This window comes from Nicotiana tabacum, chromosome 8, assembly GCF_000715075.1.
Source record: "Nicotiana tabacum cultivar K326 chromosome 8, ASM71507v2, whole genome shotgun sequence".
NCBI classification, from domain to species: domain Eukaryota; kingdom Viridiplantae; phylum Streptophyta; class Magnoliopsida; order Solanales; family Solanaceae; genus Nicotiana; species Nicotiana tabacum.
The window spans coordinates 13,597,830-13,620,964 of NC_134087.1; the positions used below are offsets into that span (position 1 = coordinate 13,597,830).

Sequence of the window (23,135 nt, forward strand, 5' to 3'; positions counted from 1 at the left end):
ACAAAGACAACGGGTAGATACCCTGCCCAAGGCGATCCAAGTAGCTGAATGTCTTGGAGACTATCAAATGGAAGCTCGGAAGGATAGGCCTCAGCCGCCTGCCTGAGCGGGATTCAAAGGGGGCCAGTCTAGCAATGGTGGCCCTAGCAGAAGTGGGGGAGATCGGGGCTCAACCAAACTTAAGGCTCCCTCCACAGGCAGCAACAGTGTTGCGTCTAGCAACAATGATCGAGGGAGGAAGCCTCCTTCAGAATGTCGTCATTGCGGTGGACCACATTGGAACAATGAGTGCCCACATGCACAGATGAACGCCCATCAGACTTTTGATGATGGGACTGACGACTCAGACGATGCGGATCAGACTGAACCAGTAGGTGCCTTCAATGCAATTATTGGCTCCATTTCTAAGGCATTAGCAGAGACTAGTGCTGGTATCCGTAAGAAAAAGGACCCATGTCCAGTCACCAAGAAAGGGAAAAAGAAGGCGGATGATGAGACTCCTCTTAAGCACGAGAGGACCTTAATGTTAGTTGAGATGAAGGTGAATGGCAAGCCCATTCGGGCCATGGTAGACACGGGTGCTACCCACAACTACTTAGCCTCGACTTAGGTGGAGCGCCTTGGTCTAGTTGTAGGGAAAGGTAGAGGCCGTATCAAAGCTATCAACTCAACTCCCCAGCCAGCGGGTGGAATAGCCAAAGAAGTACCGGTGAAGCTTAGCCCTTACAAAGGAAAATTCAACCTACGGGTGGTGATCATAGATGACTTCGAGTTGATAGTTGGATTGGAATTCCTGAGGCAAACCAACACCATGCATGTACTGTATGCTGACATGTTACTAATGATGGGAGCAAATGGGACCAAGCCCTGCATTATCCCGTGCACGCCCATGAAGATGGCTGTTGAAAACATCTCGGCCTTGCAGTTGAAGAAGGGGGTCAAAAGAAATGAACCCACATTCCTGGCAACCCTCTGCATTGAAGATGTAGAACGCTCCTCGGCCCCCATTCCTGAGCCCGTGAAGGATCTACTACTAGAGTTTGAAGATGTCATGCCAGAATACATGCCAAAACGACTACCGCCTAGGCATACTATGGACCATGAAATTGAGCTGGTGCCAGGCGCGAAGCCACCCGCCCGGACGCCTTATAGAATGTCACAACCCAAACTCACCGAGATTCGGAGACAATTGACGGAAATGCTAGACACAGGGATTATCGTGCCCTCCAAATCCCCATATGGGTCCCCTGTGCTATTCCAAAAGAAACATGATGGTAGTCTATGACTCTGTGTGGACTATCGAGCTCTAAACAAAATTACTGTGAAGAACAAGTACCCTATTCCGCTAATGGCAGACTTGTTTGATAGATTGGGTGGTGCTACGGTGTTCACCAAAATAGATCTGAAGACAAGTTATTGGCAAGTTCGGATTACAGAGGGTGATGAGCACAAGACGACCTGTGTGACAAGATACAGGTTGTACAATTTCCTGGTTATGCCATTCGGTTTGACCGATGCCCCAGCTACATTTTGCACTTTGATGAACCAAGTCTTCCGAGAGTACATTGATGAATTCGTGGTGGTCTACTTGGATGACATTGTGGTATCTAGCCAAACATTTGAGGAACACCTGATGCACTTGCGGAAGGTCCTAGCTCGATTGTGGGAGCATGAACTATATGCGAAGCTATCTAAGTGATCCTTTGCTCAAAAGCAAATTGACTTCCTCAAACATGTCATTGAGGAAGCGCGGATCAAGATGGACCAGCAGAAGATTCAGGAAATCACAGATTGGCCGCCGCCTAAGGATATCCACGCCTTGAGGGCATTCCTTGGTCTATGCAATTTCTATCGGCGATTTGTGAAAAACTACTCCCTCATTGCAGTACCATTGACAGAACTCCTCAAGAAGGTCACGCCTTAGGAATGGGGACCCAAGCGAGCGGAGGCCTTCAACGCGTTGAAAGCGGCTATGTCTAGTAGCCCCGTCTTGGCCCTTCCTGATTTGGCCAAGCCATTCAAAGTACAAACAGATGCATCTAACTATGTCATCAGTGGAGTCCTGCTACAAGAAGGGCATCATGTAGCGTACGAGAGTTGAAAGCTGAAAGATGCAGAGCGGTGCTATGCCGCCTATGAGAAAGAATTATTGGTTGTCGTCCACCACTTGCGCCTCTGGAGGCACTATCTACTGGGGACCCCGTTCGTGGTCAAGACAGACAACACAACTGTTAGCCATTTCATGACCCAGCCAAAGTTGAATGGTCGACAGGCCAGGTGGCAGGAACTCCTAGCTGAATTCCACTTCAACCTGGAGGACCGAAGTGGGAAGACCAATCATGTTGCTGATGCGCTCAGTCGGAGAGCTGATCTAGCATCGGTGTGCCTACTCGCCACCCTAAGGGGGAGCGAAGTAGCCACCTCCATCAAGGACCAGATACAGGATTTACTCATCAAGGATCCTGCTGCACAGTATTTGGTTGATTTGGTAGGACAGGGCAAGACTCGCCAGTTCTACATGGAAGATGGTTTTCTGAAAGGGAAAGGGAATCGACTTTATGTTCCTAAAGGAGGAGATCTGTGAAAGACTCTTCTGTTTGAATGTCATGATACTTTGTGGGCCGGCCATCCCGGTGAAGAACGCACCATGGCATTACTTCGCAGTGCATATTATTGGCCTCAAATGGCCGATGACGTTGCTCAATATATGAAGACTTGTCTAGTATGTCAGAAGGACAAGTCAGACCGCTTAACACAAGCGGGACTCTTGGAACCACTAGCTGTCTCAAAGAGACCTTGGGAAAGTGTTTCCCTGGATTTCATCACCGGATTACCCAAGGTCGGAGATCTAACAACTATCTTGGTTGTGGTAGATCGGTTTTCCAAGTATGCTACCTTTATTGCTACCCCACAATATATATCAGCAGAAGATACAGCTCGACTCTTCTTCTCTCATATCGTCAAATATTGGGGCCTGCCCAAAGACATTGTTAGTGATCGTGACTCACGCTTCACTAGTAACTCTTGGACCCAACTCTTTAAGTATCTTGGGTCGAAGCTGAGTCACAGATCAAGTTTTCATCCGCAATCTGATGGCCAGACGGAGCGGTTCAATGGTATATTGGAGGAATATCTCCGTTATTTTGTAACCGGATCGCAGAAGAACTGGGTGAAGCTTCTGGATGCTGCTTGACTGTGTTTCAATTCACAAAAGAGCTCTAGTACAAACAAAAGCGCTTTTGAAATTGTTACCGGACAACAACCGCTACTCCCACACACAGTCAATGCACTAAATATGTCTAAATCTCCTCGAGCTGCTAGCTTCTCAAAAGACGAAATTTGGAGATAGTGCGGAGCTATCTTGTCAAGGCTCAAAAGCGGATGAAGAGGCATGCTAATCAGAATCGTCGCTTTGTTGAATACCAAGTAGGAGACAAAGTGATGGTCAAAATTCCAAAGCGTTACTTATTTGCGGGGGTCCATGACCCTCACCTATTGCAAAAATACATTTGACCCTTGTCCATTGAAAGGCGTATTGGGAAAGTTGCATACCGGGTAGATACCCCAGCTTGGTGGAAAATTCATACTGTCTTCCATGTCAGCCTCCTGAAACCTTTTCGGGAAGACACGGAGGATCCTTCAAGGAGCCAGCTCACAATACCCAGTATTCGAGGGCCCAATTCAACCGGAAAAAGGCGTGTTGAAGCTATCCTTGATGATAGAGTGATTCATGCCTCAAGGAAAGATCACCAAGAGTTCTTGGTGAAATGGCAGGGCTGTGATGCAGAGGAGAACACTTGGGAGAGGGGAACAAACCTCAAAGCCTACAAGAGCCTAATTGAAGATTATCTTGCAAGTAAGGAGCCGAGGACGTCGCCAACTCAGGTGGGGGAGAATGTCATGGGCGGCTTTTCGGTCGTGCCTTATGACCCCTTGGGCGCGCCCCGTGGCGTCCTAGCAAGCCTTCCAATGTCTAGCGCCACGGACGGCCCCGTGGTCTTGGCCGCGCCAAGTGACAAGCACGCATGTGCCTTTGTCGCCCCACCGATATCCCTCGCCAGTGCCCAACCGCAGGCGGATGCCAACAGCGTCACGCGCGCAGACAACGCCGCACGCGCAGACCCTGATGCCAAAGACTATGTTGCTGACAATGGACCTGTTTCTGCCTTATAGAAAACTAAGTCTTTTTCATTGTAAATATAGAGTAGTTTTATTCCATGTACTTCCATTATGTTTCTCTAGCTTAATCAAGTCTAGTTTTGTAGCTTTGGTTTATTTTTTTTAAGTATTATTAGGGGGGATCAAGCAATCAATCTTTCTAGCAAGCAAACAATTCTCTGTACTGGTGTCTCTCCCCCTCGACACCGCGTTGCCTTTCTGTAATATCTTTCATTAATGCAATCAAGCTTTCTTTCATTCTCAATTCTCATTCATGTTCTCTCAATTGCTCTTGACATTTGTTTTCTCGTACGACACTGACGATCTAGTCTAGCGTACGGAGGGGATCTTAGTTGGCGGACAACAACTGCACTGACATCAGTTGCTTAGCCTTACGTCGCCCTTCCAAGGAATCTCAGGAAGGCGCCGCATAACAGTTTGTATCAGAGCCTAGGCTTGACATCGGGTCACATTGTGGCAGGTTTTGGTATTGTCCATATTTAGAGAAGATTAATTCACTTTGTTTTATGTTTACGTGAGATTACAACTCCATATCTATAATTCACGTGAGCAATCAACTCGTTAATTTATAAATAATTCATAGTAGTTTGCTAATATTTAAAGAGCTAATTACAACTCCATATCTATAATTTACAACCATACAATAATTTCAAAATAATTTGTTTAAACAATCTTATAAACATTCGTAGCTTTCTTTAGGTGCAATTAATAAATTCTTGTGGCTATGGGTACGGTTCCCGTAGCATGGTCACAATACTTAAATCCCAATTCGGATGTGCATTTCATGTGACCCGACCACAACTTCGAACAATATTAAAATAAACATGTCGTAAATTGCGGGTGCCTTTTATGTGACGCAATTTGCAATGTGTACCAAACAAACAAGTGTACGACAATCGTAACTTGTTCCAGAATAATTCCATAAATAATTAAAAGCGGTCAAAAGCTAAAAATGCATAATAGTTTAAAAACGTATAGTAAATCAGATAATAGGCCAATTAATAATAGTTTAAGCGACCGTGCTAGAACCACGTAACCCGGGAATGCCTAACACCTTCTCCTGGGTTAACAGAATTCCTTATCTAGAATTTTTGGTTCGCAGACTTTTAAAAAATAAAGTCAAAATTTCCTCGATTTGGGATTGTAAAATAAACCGGTGACTTTGGACACCAAATAAACATTCCAAGTGGCGACTCTGAAAATAAATAAATAATTTTATTTCGAAAAATGTCACTTTAATTGAAAAAACTCCCTTATATACCCTCTCGGAGTGGTAAAAAGGAGGTGTGACAACAATTTCAAATTTTAAAAATTATTTTTCAACACAACTTCAAAACTCTGTTTTAAGTTCAATCAAAATTAATGCTAAGTTGTGTGCCTTATGTCTATTCTAAAAACTTATATTGGTGGGCCACTTTGCAAGTGTCTAAGGCGAAATGACACAATATAACATCGACTTCGTGAAAATTTATAATCATAAAATCAAATTGATATATTCACCAACCAACCACTAATTTAATGAATACCTTTTCTGTTTAAAGTATTAATAGATATATTTTATCAAAATAGATGCTATTCACCAAATTTTTTTGAGAGAATTAATACTTAATAACTTAAAATTTGATAGCTACAAAATTATTTAAGTGAAATGATACGGCAAAAAAGAAGTCGAGCCAAAATTATCGATTGCCTTTTTCGTTCATCCTGACGACCAGGGACTTGCTTCCACGATACCGAAGGTTCAACATCGTGTCCTGGTAAAAGATGGGCATAAACAAGTGCACTAAATACCGCACGATGACCTCTACACTAGGCAGCTCGACAAATTTCGACAACATCTTAATCACCTTGTAGACGAAAGGAGCGAGCTGAGCAGGACAAACCCGATAGAGGCGGCAAAATGCTTTCACTAAAGGGGAAGAGGGAATGAGTAACCAATGGTGAAAGGACAAGCAAAAATAGCACAGTACCCAGGACGGTGAGTATACACTTTGTTATCGTTGGCGGGTACAAGTTCCACTCGATCGGCAAGACCATACTTGGCCCTGAACTCCGCCAAGAGTTTAGGGGTCAAAGAGGATGGAAAACCTCAACCAATGCCTCCGGCGACCGATGGAAATCTGCTTTTGCGTCGAGATTGCGAGGCATAATCTCTTCCACGGAAAGGAGAACCTCCACTTCAGCGATGGATATGATGTCTCATCCACTTGCAAAGAACACAACAACCAGTGGAACGACCTGAATCTCCTCATTGGCATCAGAAGATAGGTTTGACATGATTATAAAATTTGAGGAATGTTAGAGGAGAAGAGCTGAGAAAATAGGAAGAAAAGTCAGAGAACAATAAGCAAGAGAAGCAAAGGAAAACAAAGGCAATTCTAGTAGCAACAATGAAGGTAAAGTTTGACTGATGGTAATCACCCCTGTTTATATAGGAGAAACATTGAATCCGAAATGTTTCATCATGATTACAATCAAAATCGAAACAAAAAAACTAATGAAAAGGTCGCGCATGTACTGACGCGACGTATTGGGAACATCCATCATCATGAAGCCACATCCCTTCCATGACAGGCTTGTTCCAGAAGTTACTTGGGAAGATTAAGGGTTTGAAATACGTGACTCTCGAAGCACCACATCGTCCGTCTTTTACGACGACCATGACCATTATTATCCACTTACCAAGCTCGTTGCGAGGATGTCCTCGATAAGTGGAGGGACTAATTATACGGGTGAAAAACTTTACGTCATATATTTGACATAGTCAACGAATATAAAAACCTTCAAAGGCTGTTATACATTGACACTATAGCATATCAAAAGGTCAAGGTCATACAATAAAGGCAGGTCGCCGTCGAGGTAGCTTAATAGAAGACGAGGATGAAAACGAGCATCCGTCCTCGACACACAATAATGGATAGTTTAAAGATTTGGATTCCCTAGAGAATATCCTAGCGAATATTCTTTTCTGTTGTACTATCTAGGGTTTTGAAACATATGTACCTTTATAAATAAGATGAGATATTTTGTAAAGAACAATATTGACATTATGTGTGAAGATTCTCTCTTTATTGAATACATACAAAGTTTACCTTTACACCTCTTTTCTATCTTTTCTTTCCCGATCCAAGAAAAATTGAAATATTCAAGTGCTTATCATTATCCATCATTGTGAGAAGAACCAGTGGAAAATCTCACCCTTGTTAGGTGAACCTTGTTCCATTTATTATTTAAATGTCATTTATTGCTATTTTTCACATTCTCAAATCATTATTGCTCCATTATTATATTGAGATATTATTATCTAACAACACACGTTTAGTATTCTTCATAAACACACTAGATCTGTTATTTAGATATTAATATTGACTTAGATTAATCATTTTCTCTATAAATTTAATCGTATAAAAACCTATATTTAAATTTTGGGTTATACATATGTATTCACAAAAGATTGAGAGAATTACCTTATGTTTTTCTTTTGTTTTTCTGCATCGAATTACCTACCTTATGTTTAACAATTCAAAATCTTGATAATTTCGAAGTTTGACATAATCGATGTATATTTAATTATTACTTGATTACAATGGTACCTTCTTTACAATGTATTAACTATTTCATTACTTGTTACTTAAAAAATCGAGAAGGCATTTTTTTTTCCAATGCCACATTCGTCACTACAAGAAAACATATAATAATTAATTTATTATTATGAAACATATAAGAATAATTTATTTAAACATGGCTTATAATTAATGTTATGACTTATGAATAAGGTTTTAGAATGGATGTGTCAGAATTTTTAACAAATAAAAAATGTCCCGATAGAATAAATAAATGCTTTATTTTTTACGAGATAAATATTTAAATATTAAATAAAGCAGCGATCAATTACCAAAAGTCAGAGAGAGTCAGGTACCTTGTGTTTAACAATTTTTAAACAACATCAATTTTAAAACAAGAAAGATATCTACATTTATCAGTTCAAAAATGACATCCAGCACAAAAGACATAGCCTTTTCTCTTTGTCCCATAAAAATTGCAAAAAGAGAAATAAAGAAAGAAAAAAAGAACCTTTAATGTCAAATACGACATAGTACTAAAGTACTCACTCCTCGCTCCGGTCTACGGATTAATTTACTTTTGGTACGTCTATTAAAAAATATTAAAATATATATAAAAATATCTAATATGATTAAATTATCCTTTATTATATTTTTAATATGAGGAATAAAAACTTTTTTAGTAATAGGTACATACGTATAATTTTGTAAAAACAAATTAAATTTTTTCTTAATTATATAAATAAATATTTATTTTGGACAAAAAAAAATTGGTTACCGGAGGCAGTATGGATAAACACTGAAACTGAATCAGTTGGTCCCTCGCTATCCATTATTTACACTTAGCTTTGTCCGTACCCAAGTCAATCTTAAGCAAAGAAACCTCATCATATGAAAATCCACAATCATTAGCCCAAAAACATAACTTCCTGAAGAATTTACAAAATCTTGAAAACTACCCTTTATTTTATTTTTCCAATTAATCTTAGCACAATTTGGTTTGCAGACAAATTTAGGCTATTTATAAAGACTTGGGCTTTTTGTTCTCAGCAGCTGTGAAATGAAAAATATGGCAAAGTTTGAAACTTGGTTCTTGATTTTAATGGTTTGTGGGTTGTGGGTAGTGGAAGCTAAGTATATGGTTTATAATACATCACAGGGTATTGTTCCAGGGAAACTTAATGTTCATTTAGTTCCTCATACTCATGATGATGTTGGCTGGTTGAAAACTGTCGATCAGTACTATGTTGGTTCCAACAATTCAATTCAGGTACCTATTTTTCATACTAGTGATATATACTGTTTATTTTTATATGCTTATAAAGTTTACATTATCATGTTATTTTAATGCCAATTACTGGTTACCTCAATAAGTGGTGTGAGCAATGGCGAAGCCAGAAATTTCCAATATATGTTATATATCTTTAAAACCTAATATTTTATCTATATACACTATGTAATTTTTCGACGAAGCCACCCTTGATATGTTGTAGCTTTGCCTCTGGGTGTGAGTTAGTAAGTTGAGAATATGGTAAGTGACTGATAAATTGCACTGATAGAGTAAAAACTGTATCATTTTCCGTGGATACAATCAACAGTTTGAGTGCGTGTTGGTTTTAAGATTATTATGGTTATAAGAGTTTTGAGTTATAATGTTACAGGGAGCTTGTGTTGAGAATGTGTTGGATTCATTGATTCCAGCATTATTGGCTGATAAAAACCGGAAGTTCATTTATGTCGAACAGGCAAGCCCTGATTATCACCTTCTTCTCAATGTGTGTGTGTGTGTGTGTGTGTGTGTGTGTGTGTGTTCGTATCTGGGACATACTGATGATACTGTTTTTTTTACTCCTTGGGATCGGAATGTAGGCTTTTTTCCAGCGTTGGTGGAGGAACCAAAGCCCTGGAATGCAGAGCACAGTCAGACAGCTTGTCAACTCGGGTCAACTTGAGTTCATGTATATAATAACAAAAGCTAAAGCACATATTTTAAAGCAAGCATCAACCAGATATATGATATTACAATGGATTAAAGCTGCTTAGTGCTCTAGATGATCTTGATGTCTTGTGTGAAAAGTCGGTAGATTATTTTTCTTTATTGGAGTGCATCTACATATCATACTGTCTTTTTATTATTTATGCAGAAATGGGGGTTGGTGCATGCATGATGAGGCAGCAACGCATTACATTGACATGATAGATCAGACAACTCTAGGGCACAAATACATCAAAGAACAGTTCAATGTTACTCCTAGAATTGGCTGGCAAATTGACCCTTTTGGACATTCCGCTGTTCAGGCATACCTTCTGGGAACTGAGGTGCCAATCTGCATTACTGTTTTCCATTGAAAGCTTGATTAGCTGTAACTTTTCCTGCTTGGTTCATTGAAAATGAGCTGGCCTTTGAAGTATAAGAAATCATCCAACATTCTGCTGAGAAGGTGTAACTAAAATCCAATCCCAGTTAAACGATTATGTTGATCTCGTGCTTTTTTACTGATTTAGGTTGGATTCGACTCTCTTTTCTTTGGACGCATAGACTACCAAGACAGAGCGAAGAGGAAAATTGAGAAGAGCCTTGAGGTCATCTGGCGTGGTTCTAAAAGCCTTGGTTCATCCACACAAGTATGGTTTCTTTTTTCCAATTTGTCTATAAGAGTGGTGATACATGTTTATAGTTATTCCCTAATTTTTATGTCTTGCACGCTAAATTTTATTTTCCTAATCAGTGTTACCTTTTGTTTTGCCTTTCCGATAAAGATGTTACCTTTATTTCCTATCAGATATTTGCTGGTGCATTCCCTGAGAATTATGAACCTCCCAGCAGATTTTATTTTGAAGTCAATGATGATTCGCCCCCTGTTCAGGTAAATTGGAAGGAGCAAGGCAGTAGGCTTTTAAACTTTTGCATGAGGACATGCAACATGATGAGTTTCTTTATTTACTGAAGGATGATGTCAACCTGTTTGACTACAATGTCCAAGAGCGGGTCAATGATTTTGTTGCTGCTGCTTTGTCACAAGTAAGTTCTACTCGCAGCTCACGTGAGTGTCAAATTGCTTGTAGTGAACAGTCTGCTTTTATCTTTTGTGATAATAACCAAGTTGAGGGTAGGAATGTGAATTGAAGTTAAAGACTGAGAGATGTTAAACATGCCATAGTGTTGTTTTTGTATGTGATGACATGCTTAATGCATCTTATGGTATTTCAGACCCACCATAAATACAAGCCACATTGCTTCTTGACTGGTAATCGGCTGTTTTGAGTCTATTATCCTTTTATTATTTTTTGTTGCACTGTAAATGAATATTTGTCAGACTTCCTATCTCAATAAAGATTTGTCAAATGAAAAGTTCATAGTAAAGACTTAAGGAGATTGCAATATTACTCTTGATGCCAATCTCGTTTCTAGACTCTCTCAAATTGATCCATGCACTTATATTTGTCTTGTTTCCTTGCAGGCTAATATTACTCGCACAAATCATATAATGTGGACCATGGGAACTGATTTCAAGTACCAATATGCTCATACATGGTTCCGGAATATGGACAAGCTCATTCACTACGTGAACCAAGTTAGTTTTCCCCTGTCATTGCTGTAATTCAGAATTCAAAAAATCACATACAACTATGTACGCTGTATTTTCCTACATTTTGGTTGAACATCCTGGAACTACTGTTTTGGGTGTCAAATGTGGTAGCTGAAAAGATTGGGAATTGATTTATAAGGTGTAGCCGTGTAGGGTTACTCTTAATGGTGCGAGACCTTTTGGGAAAAACTGTTCGGGCTTGGCCCAAAGCGGACAATATCACACCATGTTAAGTATATGTTTGGGCTGGTTTAGCCCAACATCCTGTTTCTTTAAGGATTGAGATTCAAGAATTGGCATGTTTGTTAGCAAAACATGGAGACACTATCAGTAGGGGAACATGGCATTTCTTGTATATGCATATCTCATAGGACTGAAATCAGTAAGATAGCGTGAAAAAGAAAGGCATACATTTCTGGTGATGCTAGGTTTATGAGATAAATTCTTCCTCATATAAGTACTATATCTCTTAACTGTTCGGTCAAACTGACAACTAACACATGCTCACAGGATGGTCGTGTCAATGCCTTATATTCGAGCCCTTCAATTTATACTGATGCAAAACATGCTTTGGATGAGTCATGGCCTCTCAAGACGGATGACTATTTTCCGTGAGCGTCCTTTTATATAAGCATTGTATTTATTGTCCTTTTAATCTCAGTATTTAGGGGCTTGATCCATATTTTTTATCAGGTATGCAGATCGTATTAATGCTTATTGGACTGGATATTTTACAAGCAGGCCTGCTCTCAAACTCTATGTTAGAATGATGAGTGGCTATTATTTGGTAGGCCATTCTTCTTATTCCTTGAAATTAAGATGCTGCACCATCTGCAGAATTCTGAATATGCAATTCTCACTTGGTTCCGGTGTTCAATAGGCAGCAAGGCAATTGGAATTCTTTAAAGGAAGAAGTGAGAAAGGACCAACAACTGACTTGTTGGCTGATGCCCTAGCCATTGCTCAACATCATGATGCCGTCAGTGGCACTTCAAAGCAACATGTTGCTGATGATTATGCAAAACGACTATTTATAGGTTACAAGCAGGTGAGTTTGCTCCAAACTACTAAGAAAAGCTTGTGATTCCTTTGGAATCCTTCAACTTGTATTACAAATGATTGTAATTACCCTAAAACTACTCGCAGGCTGAGGATTTAGTGTCTAATTCACTTGCTTGTATGGTGGAATCAGCTTCTGCATCTGGATGCAAGAATCCTCGGATAAATTTCAAGCAGGCAAACATTTGGAGCCCCTTCTTTAGCATAAGCTTTCTTCATGTTGAGTTTGCATTGGTCTTTATAGGATTTTCTGCAGTATCCCTCTGTCCCATTTTCGTTACTCTCCATTTTAATCCATTCAAGAAGTTAACAACTTCCCTAAAATGGCAAAAAAAATTCTCCCTACCAATCAAATTAATATAAACTAATATTACTTTATGTTACCTCAAATTTGATTTGAGTCATTTGACATTCTTTTCTAAAACTAGCATATTGATCACTCTTCTATTAAACTCAATATAGTAAATTGTAAAAATATTTTATTCTTAATATCCTTGCATGTTAAAGTGGGTCAGTGGAAATGGGATGGAGGGAGTACTTTTTCAGTTTTTAGTTGTTTGGCTGCCACAAATTGGACTAATTAAAGTTTTTGGCCAATATTTAAAAGAAATATACCTAATTATATATGTATTCATGTTACTGTAGCAATAATTGAACTTGTCCAAAGGTCATTTTCCAGTATGATATGCATCGATACACACACATATGGTGCTTTCTGTTTTTATGCCTTGATCTCGAGTATCAAGTGCACCTAGTAAAACAATTTTTTCCTTTACAACAACAATAAATATGAGATCTAACTAGTCAAAATCTATTCTATGTTGCCTTTTACCTGGGGGTTGGCTTAAGAGTTGTACTAGTCAAATTGATAAAAAATATAATGAAGCTATACCCACATGTTCTCCCCCTAGTTAATCTGATCCAACAACAGTTGAATACATTATCACATCTGATGGTGGAATTCATTCATATACATGCAAGTTGGTGTCCTAGATTGGCTCCGAGATACTATGCTTATGTTACGTAACTGCTACCAAAGCAAGCAGTTTTGTCATTTTAATTTTTATTATATCATAATTAACTTTTTTGGTTGCTTCTACTCTTCCAGTGCCCACTGCTGAATATAAGTTATTGTCCCCCAACAGAAGCTGATCTTGCTCCTGGCAAAAAATTAGTGAGTAGTTGATTTCCTATAGCTTTTCATACTGTTGAAAACCTTCACATAAATTTCTGTGTGGTGGGAAGTGAGGAACACTACCTGAAGCCCTACATCAGTAAAGAGCAGTTTTGCAAATCATCAATTTTTTACTTATGTAGGTGGTTGTCGTGTACAATTCTCTTGGGTGGAAAAGAACAGATGTTGTCAGAATCCCTGTGAGTAATTTGATCTTTTCTTTTCCCAGGCCGTTATGCATTTTAAACAATTTATCTGCTGCTTTGATTCTCACTCTTCCTGCACATAAATATGTCCTCTCATTTAACTATTGAGCAGCAACAGTAGGTAATATGTATGTGGCAATATTTAAGAGTTCTTTAGATTAGATCTCAATCCTTCAATGCACTCTCAACTCATGCACGAAAGCATATTCTTAATCAGCGTCATTTTACCAGAGCTCGTCGAACCGTCATTCTTTACTTCCGGGGTCAATCAATCGGTGTGACCAAAGATGCAACAAGTATATTTATATGTAAAGTATCAGGGTTATCAAGACATGTGTGGAAAATGGCATCAGTTTGTAGCATAGACTCATCAATCTCTTAGAATGATGTTTAGTAACATGTTGACTGAGATGAAATTAGCCCCAAAAAAAGTCTCGGAGTTGAGACTAGTGTAAACTTGGCGATTAATCTTTTAAGGGGGCCAAAGCAAAACTTCAAAGGGGCTTATTTGTAGATTCTTATGAAGTCGTGGAACCAAAAGAGTAGATTTTTTAAAAATGAATGGTGAAAATCTTAGAAGAATAATCAGTCTAAGCCCTTCCCAGCACTTCATTTCTCCTGGTTTCTTGCTTCAGTGATATGAAATTTGTCTTGTCTTTCCAAATGAAAAGAAGAATGTATAAGAAAAATATATTTGAAGTACAATAGTAAACTAGAAAGAAACAATTGATACAACTATTTCGGCACAGAATTACTCTCTCCTCTTTTTGGGTGCTGGTGTGTATAAATGATAGTCCTAGTTATTTGCCACTTTGGCAACATTATGCATAAAATGGATAACTTATCATTTATCACTGACATCTCTGCTCATCCTTTACCTAAACGATTGGACCAGGTTGTCAATGAAAACGTCATCGTTCAGGATTCCACTGGAAAAGAAATTGAATCACAGCTTCTGCCAATAGTCAAAGCTTCAATAGCAATAAGGGACTATTATGCTACCGCATATGTTGGTGAATCCCCTACTTCAAGCCCCAAATATTGGCTTGCGTTTACTGCTACTGTTCCACCTTTGGGCTTTAACTCCTATGTTGTAACAAGTGGTAAACGAGCAGGTTAGACATCTGATTGGTGTATCATGAAAGTTAAAATGCAAGCTGGTGTCTTAATAGCTTCCAATTCTTCAGCATCTGATTGGCATATCACAAAATTTACATGCAATAGATGATTGTAATTGTCTCCCATTGTTCAGAGGCTTGACAAATTAAATCTCTTCTTGTATACATTACACATGCAGTTGCTGCTTCAATACCGCAGACGTTCCACAGAACTGATGGAAGTCAAAGTGATGCTGTAGAAGTGGGGCCGGGGAACTTGAAAGTGTTATATTCTGCAAATGGAGGGAAGTTCACTCAATATTTTAACCAGAGAAACCAGGTAATTCAGTTCGCCAACCACTATATGCTTGTCATATTTCAAATGGTCGTTATCTATTTGTTTTATACGTCTTCTGTTTCTCTATAATAACCAGCAATGTAGATCTGGACATTCACACTAAAAAACTTTTGATGTCAGTAGAATTATATAGCTTTGTTAGTTGCGGGCTTCTGGCTTCTAGTTGTGAGCAGCTGATTGGAATATCTATATTTCACTTCTTTTTTTATATTGTGAATGAAGGTTAGAAGCTCTCTGGAGCAATCATTCAGTTATTATTCCGCAGATGATGGAAGCAAGGATGCGTGGAAAGACCTTCAGGTTGTAGAATCTGATGATTCAGTACTGTTCTTATTTTTTCATTTGGCGCGCACATGTACTAAAACGTTTATTCTGAATTTTCAAGGCTTCTGGAGCATATGTATTTCGCCCAAATGGTTCATTCCCCATCCACTCTGAGGAAAAGGTAAGCAAGGCCCTTTAAAGCATCGAATGCGCAATATAAAATTAACTAAAAGCTGCTTATTGTTGATCAGGTTTCAGTTACCATTCTACAAGGTCCACTGCTTGATGAAGTTCATCAAAATATCAATTCATGGATATATCAGGTTATTACATTAACTAATATCGAAGAATTTTACAATCTTATCACTATATTGTTTTCTGTGTCCTATTCACAACAGAATTACGATGTAAGAACAAAGACGACCAGTGATGCATTGAGCCCTTTCAATTTCAAAGTATACACGACGTAGCTATATATTATGCGAACGATAGAAATTAATGCAAATGTATTCTGGATGTGATCCCATTGAATGTATAGGAGCATTGGGTCGCAATTTTCCCTAATAGTATGAAATTAAATTTGGCTCTCGCTCTCTCTATCTCTCTCTATGTGTCCCTGTCTCTGGATATTCTACTTGGAAACTATGAAATTTATCTGGTCAAGTGAACAATAATTATTCTCATGATATTCAAACCATTGGAGAACAACTTAATCATGTCGCTCATACTGATTTAACATGTGAATGAGCAGATCACTAGAGTGTACAAGGAAAAGGAGCACGTTGAAGTTGAGTTCACTGTAAGTTTAATCTTATTTTTGCTTCACCTGTGTCATCTCTGTTGCTGGTGGAGATGTGATATCTAAAATGCTTGGAATTGCAAAGCTTTCAAAGCTCCAGTGATTAAGCAATCCTGAATTCAGGTTGGCCCCATACCTATTGACAACGGAATTGGGAAAGAGCTGGTGACTCATATTCAAACTGACATCAAAAGCAACAAAACATTTTATACTGATTCTAATGGACGTGATTTCCTTAAAAGGGTGAGTTGCATTTTCACCCTCTAGCATAAAGTCGTCATTAGAGAATGACATTTTTTGCTTCCATTTATATCTGCAGATTCGAGATTATAGAGCTGATTGGGATCTTCAAGTGAACCAACCTGCTGCTGGAAATTATTATCCTGTATGTTAGTAGACTTCAAAATTTTCTAAATGTTCTTTTTCCTTGAAAAATTGATCTATGATTGCATTTGTTTATGATATTAAAGTATCATGTCAAGATTTGAATCTACTTTTTGTTTAATCCAGTTACTGAGCTAAACTTGCCTATGGAAAATTTTAAAAATATTTGTGGCAAACCATTTCGAAATCTGAAGTAGCGCAGAAGTTCCTCTTCCTTTGGTTGGGGTTGGGGTGGGGTTGCGTATTCATTTGACTTTCCATATGTTCTACTTTGTCCTTGTTCCACAAGGCTGCTTGGGAATGCTGCTGGGGTTGCATATTCATTTGACTTTCTAATACTTTGTCCTTGTTCCACAAGGCTTCTTGGGAATGTTACACCTCCTAATTTTGTGAACTTCTTATATGCACATGTATTTTTTTATCTTGCAAAAGAGTTCTTTCAGAGAACTCAAATCTTTATTGTAAAGCAGCCTGTTTATCGGATAACCTGTGGTAGAGAACGTACTGGTGATGTTAACTATGTTATTTTGGCTTGTCTCTTACAGATCAATCTTGGAATGTTCCTGAAAGACAACAGCAACGAGTTCTCAGTTTTAGTTGATAGAGCTGTAGGTGGATCCAGCCTTGTTGATGGTCAATTGGAGCTAATGCTTCACAGGTTTGCTCTATTCATTTTACGACCTTTGTTTATCTCTTCTTCTCTTTGCATCTTTCTACTGTGAATTCGTCAGTATTTGAAGTTACCAATAGCAGAATCTCAATGGAAATTATTTGTACATTCCTTCTTTATAGGAGGTTACTGCATGATGATGGAAGAGGTGTTGCTGAAGCACTAAATGAAACCGTCTGTGCTCTTGGAAAATGCATGGGCTTGACTGTGAGCACTGTCCACCATCACAATATACTCCAATTTGCTTGTGGCTTTAATTTGCTTTAGTTATTATACAGTGCATGCAATTTTCTAAGAGATTGAGGATTGATATTAACTAGTAGCTAGTAAACTTTCAATGACTCCTTCATAATATCTACTATATATCTAGTTTCTCCTTATGAGAGTAAATGAAAATGCAATAACTCTCCTGGAATATTGTATATTTCAGTTTGGCTTCATATATGTTATTGCTTAGGTTTTGAGTCTCAAATGTGCATATATATCTATAATTTTAGCTTCATCTTCTGATACAATACCGTTACCATGTTGTTTGTTACCTTTCATCCGTTCTTTATACGTGGCTACCCATGTTAAGTTGTTTTACTTTTTTCCTAAAAAATAAGTTTGTTTTGTGACGTAGGTCGGTACTCCCACTTTTATCCTTTCTTGTCTTTACATCATAGATAGGTAGTAATTTGACTGCTCTCTATGTGATGTTTCTCCATAAGCTCGTTTTCTGAAGCCCTTTTGTAATTAATATTTGGTTTTATGCATGTTAAATCAAATGTGCAGCTGACTCATTAAGGATGTTAACATATTTACCCAGGTCCAAGGCAAGTACTATCTCAGGGTTGATCCTGTTGGAGAGGGAGCTAAATGGCGGAGGTCATTTGGACAGGAGATATATTCTCCATTGCTTTTAGCTTTTAGTGAGCAGGTTATGGAAAGTCCAGTATTTTGTCGTCGCCAATGAGCTTCCTCTGTAATCTCATTTGATGTTTCATAATTACAGGATGGGGATAAAATTACAAAATTACAAGTTCCAACCTTTACAGGGATAGATCCATCTTACAATCTGCCTAATAATGTTGCAATAATCACCCTTCAGGTATTTAACGGCAATCTGAAGTGTTATTTAGTGTGCTACCTTGGAAGCAATTTCTGTGTGTAGCACTCTTATTTGTTATCTACCAATTTATCTTTTTCTTTGGTAAATGTAGGAGCTTCAAGATCACACAGTCCTCCTCAGATTGGCTCATTTATACGAGGTTCATGGATTTCTTCTTGTGACGATATAGAAACCTCTCCCGTTTACCTGGTTAAGTTTGGGATCATTCCTCAATTCTATTCTTTGGTTACTCGACATCCACTGTCACACAGTAATAGCGTGATTCTTTTAGAGTCCAAGCTTTCATTCCCAGATCTTAAACTATTATGTTTTACTAGGTTGATGAAGATAAGGATCTATCCGTCACGGCAAGTGTAGAATTGAAAAGATTGTTCCCAAAGAAAAAGGTAAAACAGTAGGCATTCCTTCGCAGCCTAGTTCTTGGCTGCAATCAGGAAAACAAGTTTCAGTTGAATCAACTAATGTTCCTTAAACTTTTTTGTTCCAGATAAACAAGATTAAAGAGATGAGTTTATCTGCAAACCAAGAAAGAGAGGAAATGGAGAAGAAAAGACTAAAGTGGAAAGCAGAAGCTCCTAATGATTCGCCAGTCGTGCCAAGAGGGAAACCCGTTGATCCTACAAAGCTGGTGGTAGAGCTTGCCCCAATGGAAATCCGCACCTTTGTTATCGATCTCAGCCAGAGTTTGTCAGCTTCAGAAGTGTAAGAAACTTGATTTTTTTGGTTGTTCCCTATGTGAAACATTGTATTAAATCGCTTTGTTGTTTCAATTTCATCAAAATCTGATTTTGTTTGCATTGTTTGCAGTTGGAAGTCACATATGTCACTATAATAAGCAGTCCCCTACTAGAGTTCATACAAAAGGCAAAGACACCAAATGGTATGAACCAACTTTGAAACCTATTTGCCTATGTTGATCCTTGAGGATGCAGCATCAAGTCTGTTGTCATAAGATGTGTTATCCTTTTTGTAATGAAATAAAAACCTCTTCGGCAGAATAAAAAAAATAGTGTTGAAGAGAACGATTTCATGTCTTAATGTTACGCGGTGCCTTCCTGAGATTCCTGGGAAGGGCGACGTAAGCTATGCAACCGATGTCCGTGTAATTACTATCCGCAAACTGGGGTCCCCTACACTAGACTAGATTGTCAGTGTCGTACGAAAAAACCAATGTGGAGCAACTGAGAGAACAGAAAAGAGAATTGAGAATGAAACAAAGCTTGATTGCATTAGTGAAAGCTATTACAGAAAAGCAACACAGTATCGAAGGGGAGAGATATCAATACAGAGAATTGCTTGCTTGCTTGCTTGCTAGAAATTTGATGCTTGATGCACCCTAATAATGCTTATAAAAATAAACTAAAGTTACAGAACTTAACCTAACTAAGCTAGAGGAAAGTAAAGTACATGAAATGAAAGTACTTTATATTTACAATGAAAAGGACCTAGTTTTCTATAAGGTAGAAATAGACCCGTTGTCAGCAACCCTGTCTTTGGCATCACGGTCTGTGCGCATAGCGTTGTCTGCGCGCGCGGTGCTGTTGCCATCTGCCTGCGGGTGGGCGCTGGCGAGGACTTATCGGTGGGGGTGATAGACGTACATGCGCGCTTGTCACTTGGCGCAACCAAGACCAGTGGGCCGTTCATGGCGCTAGGCGTTGAGAGGCTTGCTAGGACGCCATTGCGTCCCAGGAGTCCTGGCCCATGGGGCATGGTTGGAAAGGCGACCATGTCAAATGTTAAGTGCGGTCCATCCTTGGTGTGTTGGCCTTGTGAAGAAAAGTGCAAAAAGTACTTAAGCATGTTGATTCACAGGGGAAAAGCCATATTTATTATGGGTATTATCACTTCTAATTCGCGCTAGATACTATTTATATCCGGTAGTCGAAAAAGTACATAAAATTTTATTTTTTGTTTATAACATATAAAATGTGTGTATATATATATAAAAAATATATACATTTTTTCGGCTATTATTTTTACAGCGGTTATACAATGTCATTTTTCTTATTTATTATCTACTCCAAAAACTACAACTTTGGTCAATATTGACTATAGTAGGTGAAATCATGGGAGTCCAGGATTCAAATTCTATTTCGGCTATTCCTTTCTGGCGGGTGACTTATTCACGAGCTAGAGAAACAAGAGCTTTGATTTGCAGGCAGTGTATACAGATTGGGGCTAACGCGGCATTGGAATGTAAATAAAATAGTGGATTAAAATAATGCGCCGAAATCTTCACTGCTTTGGAGTATGAGTGTCAAAGTACTTAAATTTTTGTCTGAAACAAGGATAAAGATTTTTCTGAATTTCTTAAAATAAAATTTGCATATTTGATAATTATTTAAAAGTACTACTATAAATCATGGAGTAATAGTTAAAATCAGTGGCGGATCCAGGATTTTAAAGTCGTGGGTGCTCATTGATAAATAATTTGAAAGAAGAGGAAAAAAGAGTTTAGTTATGGATGCTCAATCAATATTTACCTAAATATTGTTATAATTACCTATACAAATTTACACTTGTCAAAGATAATAGATGCTTGAGCACCCAAAATTAGCATGTAGATCCGCCCCTGGTTAAAACGATCTGCATAAAAAAATATTAGAGAAAATGTAATAAATATCTAATAAGTATATAATGCTCCAGTAATTATCATGGAATCGTTGTACTAATCATGCAACAAATTTGTTAGTAGTAGTTTATATTATATAACTTCAAAATTTGAATTCAATATTACTAATTTGAGTGGTGAATTAGTGATACGTGATAAATTACGTAAACTCGTGCAAACATTTTGGCAATGAGAATATGTGAAATAATAGAAGAAAAACATCTGTATGAGAACAAATAGAGACCGAACTCTTACAGCTTGTTTGATGGTTGCTACGTATCGTTTCATATTGTGTCGTATCGTGTTGTACTGTATCATTTGATGAATACAATATTTGGATGGATTGTGTCATTTTGTCGTCGTTTCATGTTATCACACAACATTAATAAGATGAATAAGCTTGCAATATTATAAAGAAAAATTATGATACAATATATAAAAAGGTAGGGTAAGTGATAAATAAAATTATTTAACAATAATGAGGGGTGAAATTGAGAGAAAAAGACAAGGTAACGACGCGACCACACCAAATCGGTCATTACATAAAGTGGCATATTTCATCGTTATGTAACGACGAATTTAACGATACAATACAATAAAATTAAAGTAACAATCAAAACAAACATTGTATTTAAACTAACAATACGATACAATATAATAAATAACAATCATCCAAACAAGTTGTTAGGTGGCAGTCAGTATATGTGATTGTCTTGTCTTACGAAAAAAAGGAATATGGGAAATATTTGGTTAGAATAAGAACAAAAGGTGCTTGACTTGCTTTGGTAATGTGTGAAGGGAATGTGAATGGAATAAATAATCCAACAAATTAGATTAACAGAATTATTCGATATTTGTATTAGTAGGAAGTAATAAATATTTAATAATATTAATTAAAGTGCGCGCAAGCTGGCGAAACAAAAATACCGCGACTTTTATCTCAACATAAACTAGATCCAATAACTTAACTCAGATTTTATTTATCTTAATTCTTTTTTTAATATTTCGAGCTTTGCGATATTTTTTGTTCACATAGTTAATAGTAGTAAAATAAAATGTGAGTTCCTACATCCAAGATCCAAACAATTTAAATTTAAGCTGCTTACTGAAAATATTACTACTTCTTTTTTTGGTTTATTCAAATTAAGTTGGCGTTTGGACATAAGAATTATAAAATTCTAAAATAGGGTGAAATTTTTTTTAAGTGAAAATGGTATTTGAAATTTGGACATGAATATAATTTTGGGTAGGGGTGTACATAGGTCGGGTTAGTTCGGATTTTACAATTACCAAACCAAACCAATTGTGTCGGGTTATTAAATTTAAAGACCAAACCAAAACAATAAAACTCGGATTTTTCGCTCTCGGTTTTTCTCGAGTTTTCGGGTTATTCGGATTTTTTTGGGTTTTTTTTTCCGGTAAAATCTTCGTAGAACAAAACATATAAATTGTGCTCAAATATTTCTTTAATCTTAGTAAGATACAACTATATAAAGCATTTTATAAGAAAATAATACAAAATATGAGATGTGCCATGGCATTATCCTAAAATATTCAACAATAAAGACAATAAAATTATGTAATATAAATATTGCTAATGAAAAAGCCATAATAAAAATAAACATAATCTAAAAGTACTAAGTCATGCTAAAATAAGTAGACTAATAAGGGAGTATTAAAGAAACCGATTAAAGAAGAAAATACGACAAACTCAAGGGTCATCGATGCTCTCTCTACAGGCGCATGTTAAGCAGGGATAGCTAAACATACGCCTTCAACGATGGCTAGACGGAAATCGCATGAAACGGCACCGACGACGAGATCGGAGATGGTAGAAGAGGAGAGAATGGTAACACCAGAGTCAGGAATTCCACAAACTATGAATCAAATACAGCTAGTTCACTGGATGACTGGAATGGGGAATGCACCAACTGTCATGCAAAATTCAAAATGTGAGGAAATAGAGAAACCTAAGCCAGTGGAAGTGGAAAATAACACAGCAGCTAAGAAACTTATGTTCTCAAATCAGCGGCCAAATTCTGGGTGAACAGAGATAAACTTAGCGGA

The 23,135-nt window shown here is 37.8% G+C and overlaps 1 protein-coding gene across 1 annotated transcript; it reads left to right on the forward strand.

Annotated features, from left to right (window-relative positions):
- The first annotated feature begins 8,514 nt into the window (after nucleotides 1–8,514).
- LOC107814068 (putative alpha-mannosidase At5g13980) lies at nucleotides 8,515–19,476 on the forward strand. The gene is made up of 30 exons (XM_075218995.1): nucleotides 8,515–9,012; nucleotides 9,404–9,487; nucleotides 9,612–9,700; nucleotides 9,887–10,061; nucleotides 10,248–10,367; nucleotides 10,526–10,609; nucleotides 10,693–10,764; nucleotides 11,204–11,317; nucleotides 11,843–11,943; nucleotides 12,026–12,119; nucleotides 12,213–12,380; nucleotides 12,479–12,568; nucleotides 13,500–13,565; nucleotides 13,709–13,765; nucleotides 14,667–14,886; nucleotides 15,069–15,208; nucleotides 15,449–15,526; nucleotides 15,612–15,671; nucleotides 15,742–15,813; nucleotides 16,242–16,289; nucleotides 16,413–16,532; nucleotides 16,609–16,674; nucleotides 17,219–17,331; nucleotides 17,466–17,550; nucleotides 18,152–18,262; nucleotides 18,338–18,433; nucleotides 18,546–18,593; nucleotides 18,772–18,840; nucleotides 18,942–19,156; nucleotides 19,262–19,476. The coding sequence occupies exons 1-30, from the start codon at nucleotides 8,803–8,805 to the stop codon at nucleotides 19,284–19,286; spliced, it is 3,090 nt and encodes a 1,029-aa protein (XP_075075096.1). The 5' UTR covers nucleotides 8,515–8,802; the 3' UTR covers nucleotides 19,287–19,476.
- The last annotated feature ends 3,659 nt before the right edge of the window (nucleotides 19,477–23,135 follow it).

Excerpts from the sequence above, each read along its gene's own strand:
- LOC107814068 (XM_075218995.1), top strand. The coding sequence starts at position 8,803 with ATGAAAAATATGGCAAAGTTTGAAACTTGGTTCTTGATTTTAATGGTT. Across the intron at positions 11,318-11,842 it reads TCATTCACTACGTGAACCAA|GATGGTCGTGTCAATGCCTT; the intron begins GTTAGTTTTCCC and ends ACATGCTCACAG. Across the intron at positions 18,594-18,771 it reads GATTGGCTCATTTATACGAG|GTTGATGAAGATAAGGATCT; the intron begins GTTCATGGATTT and ends ATGTTTTACTAG.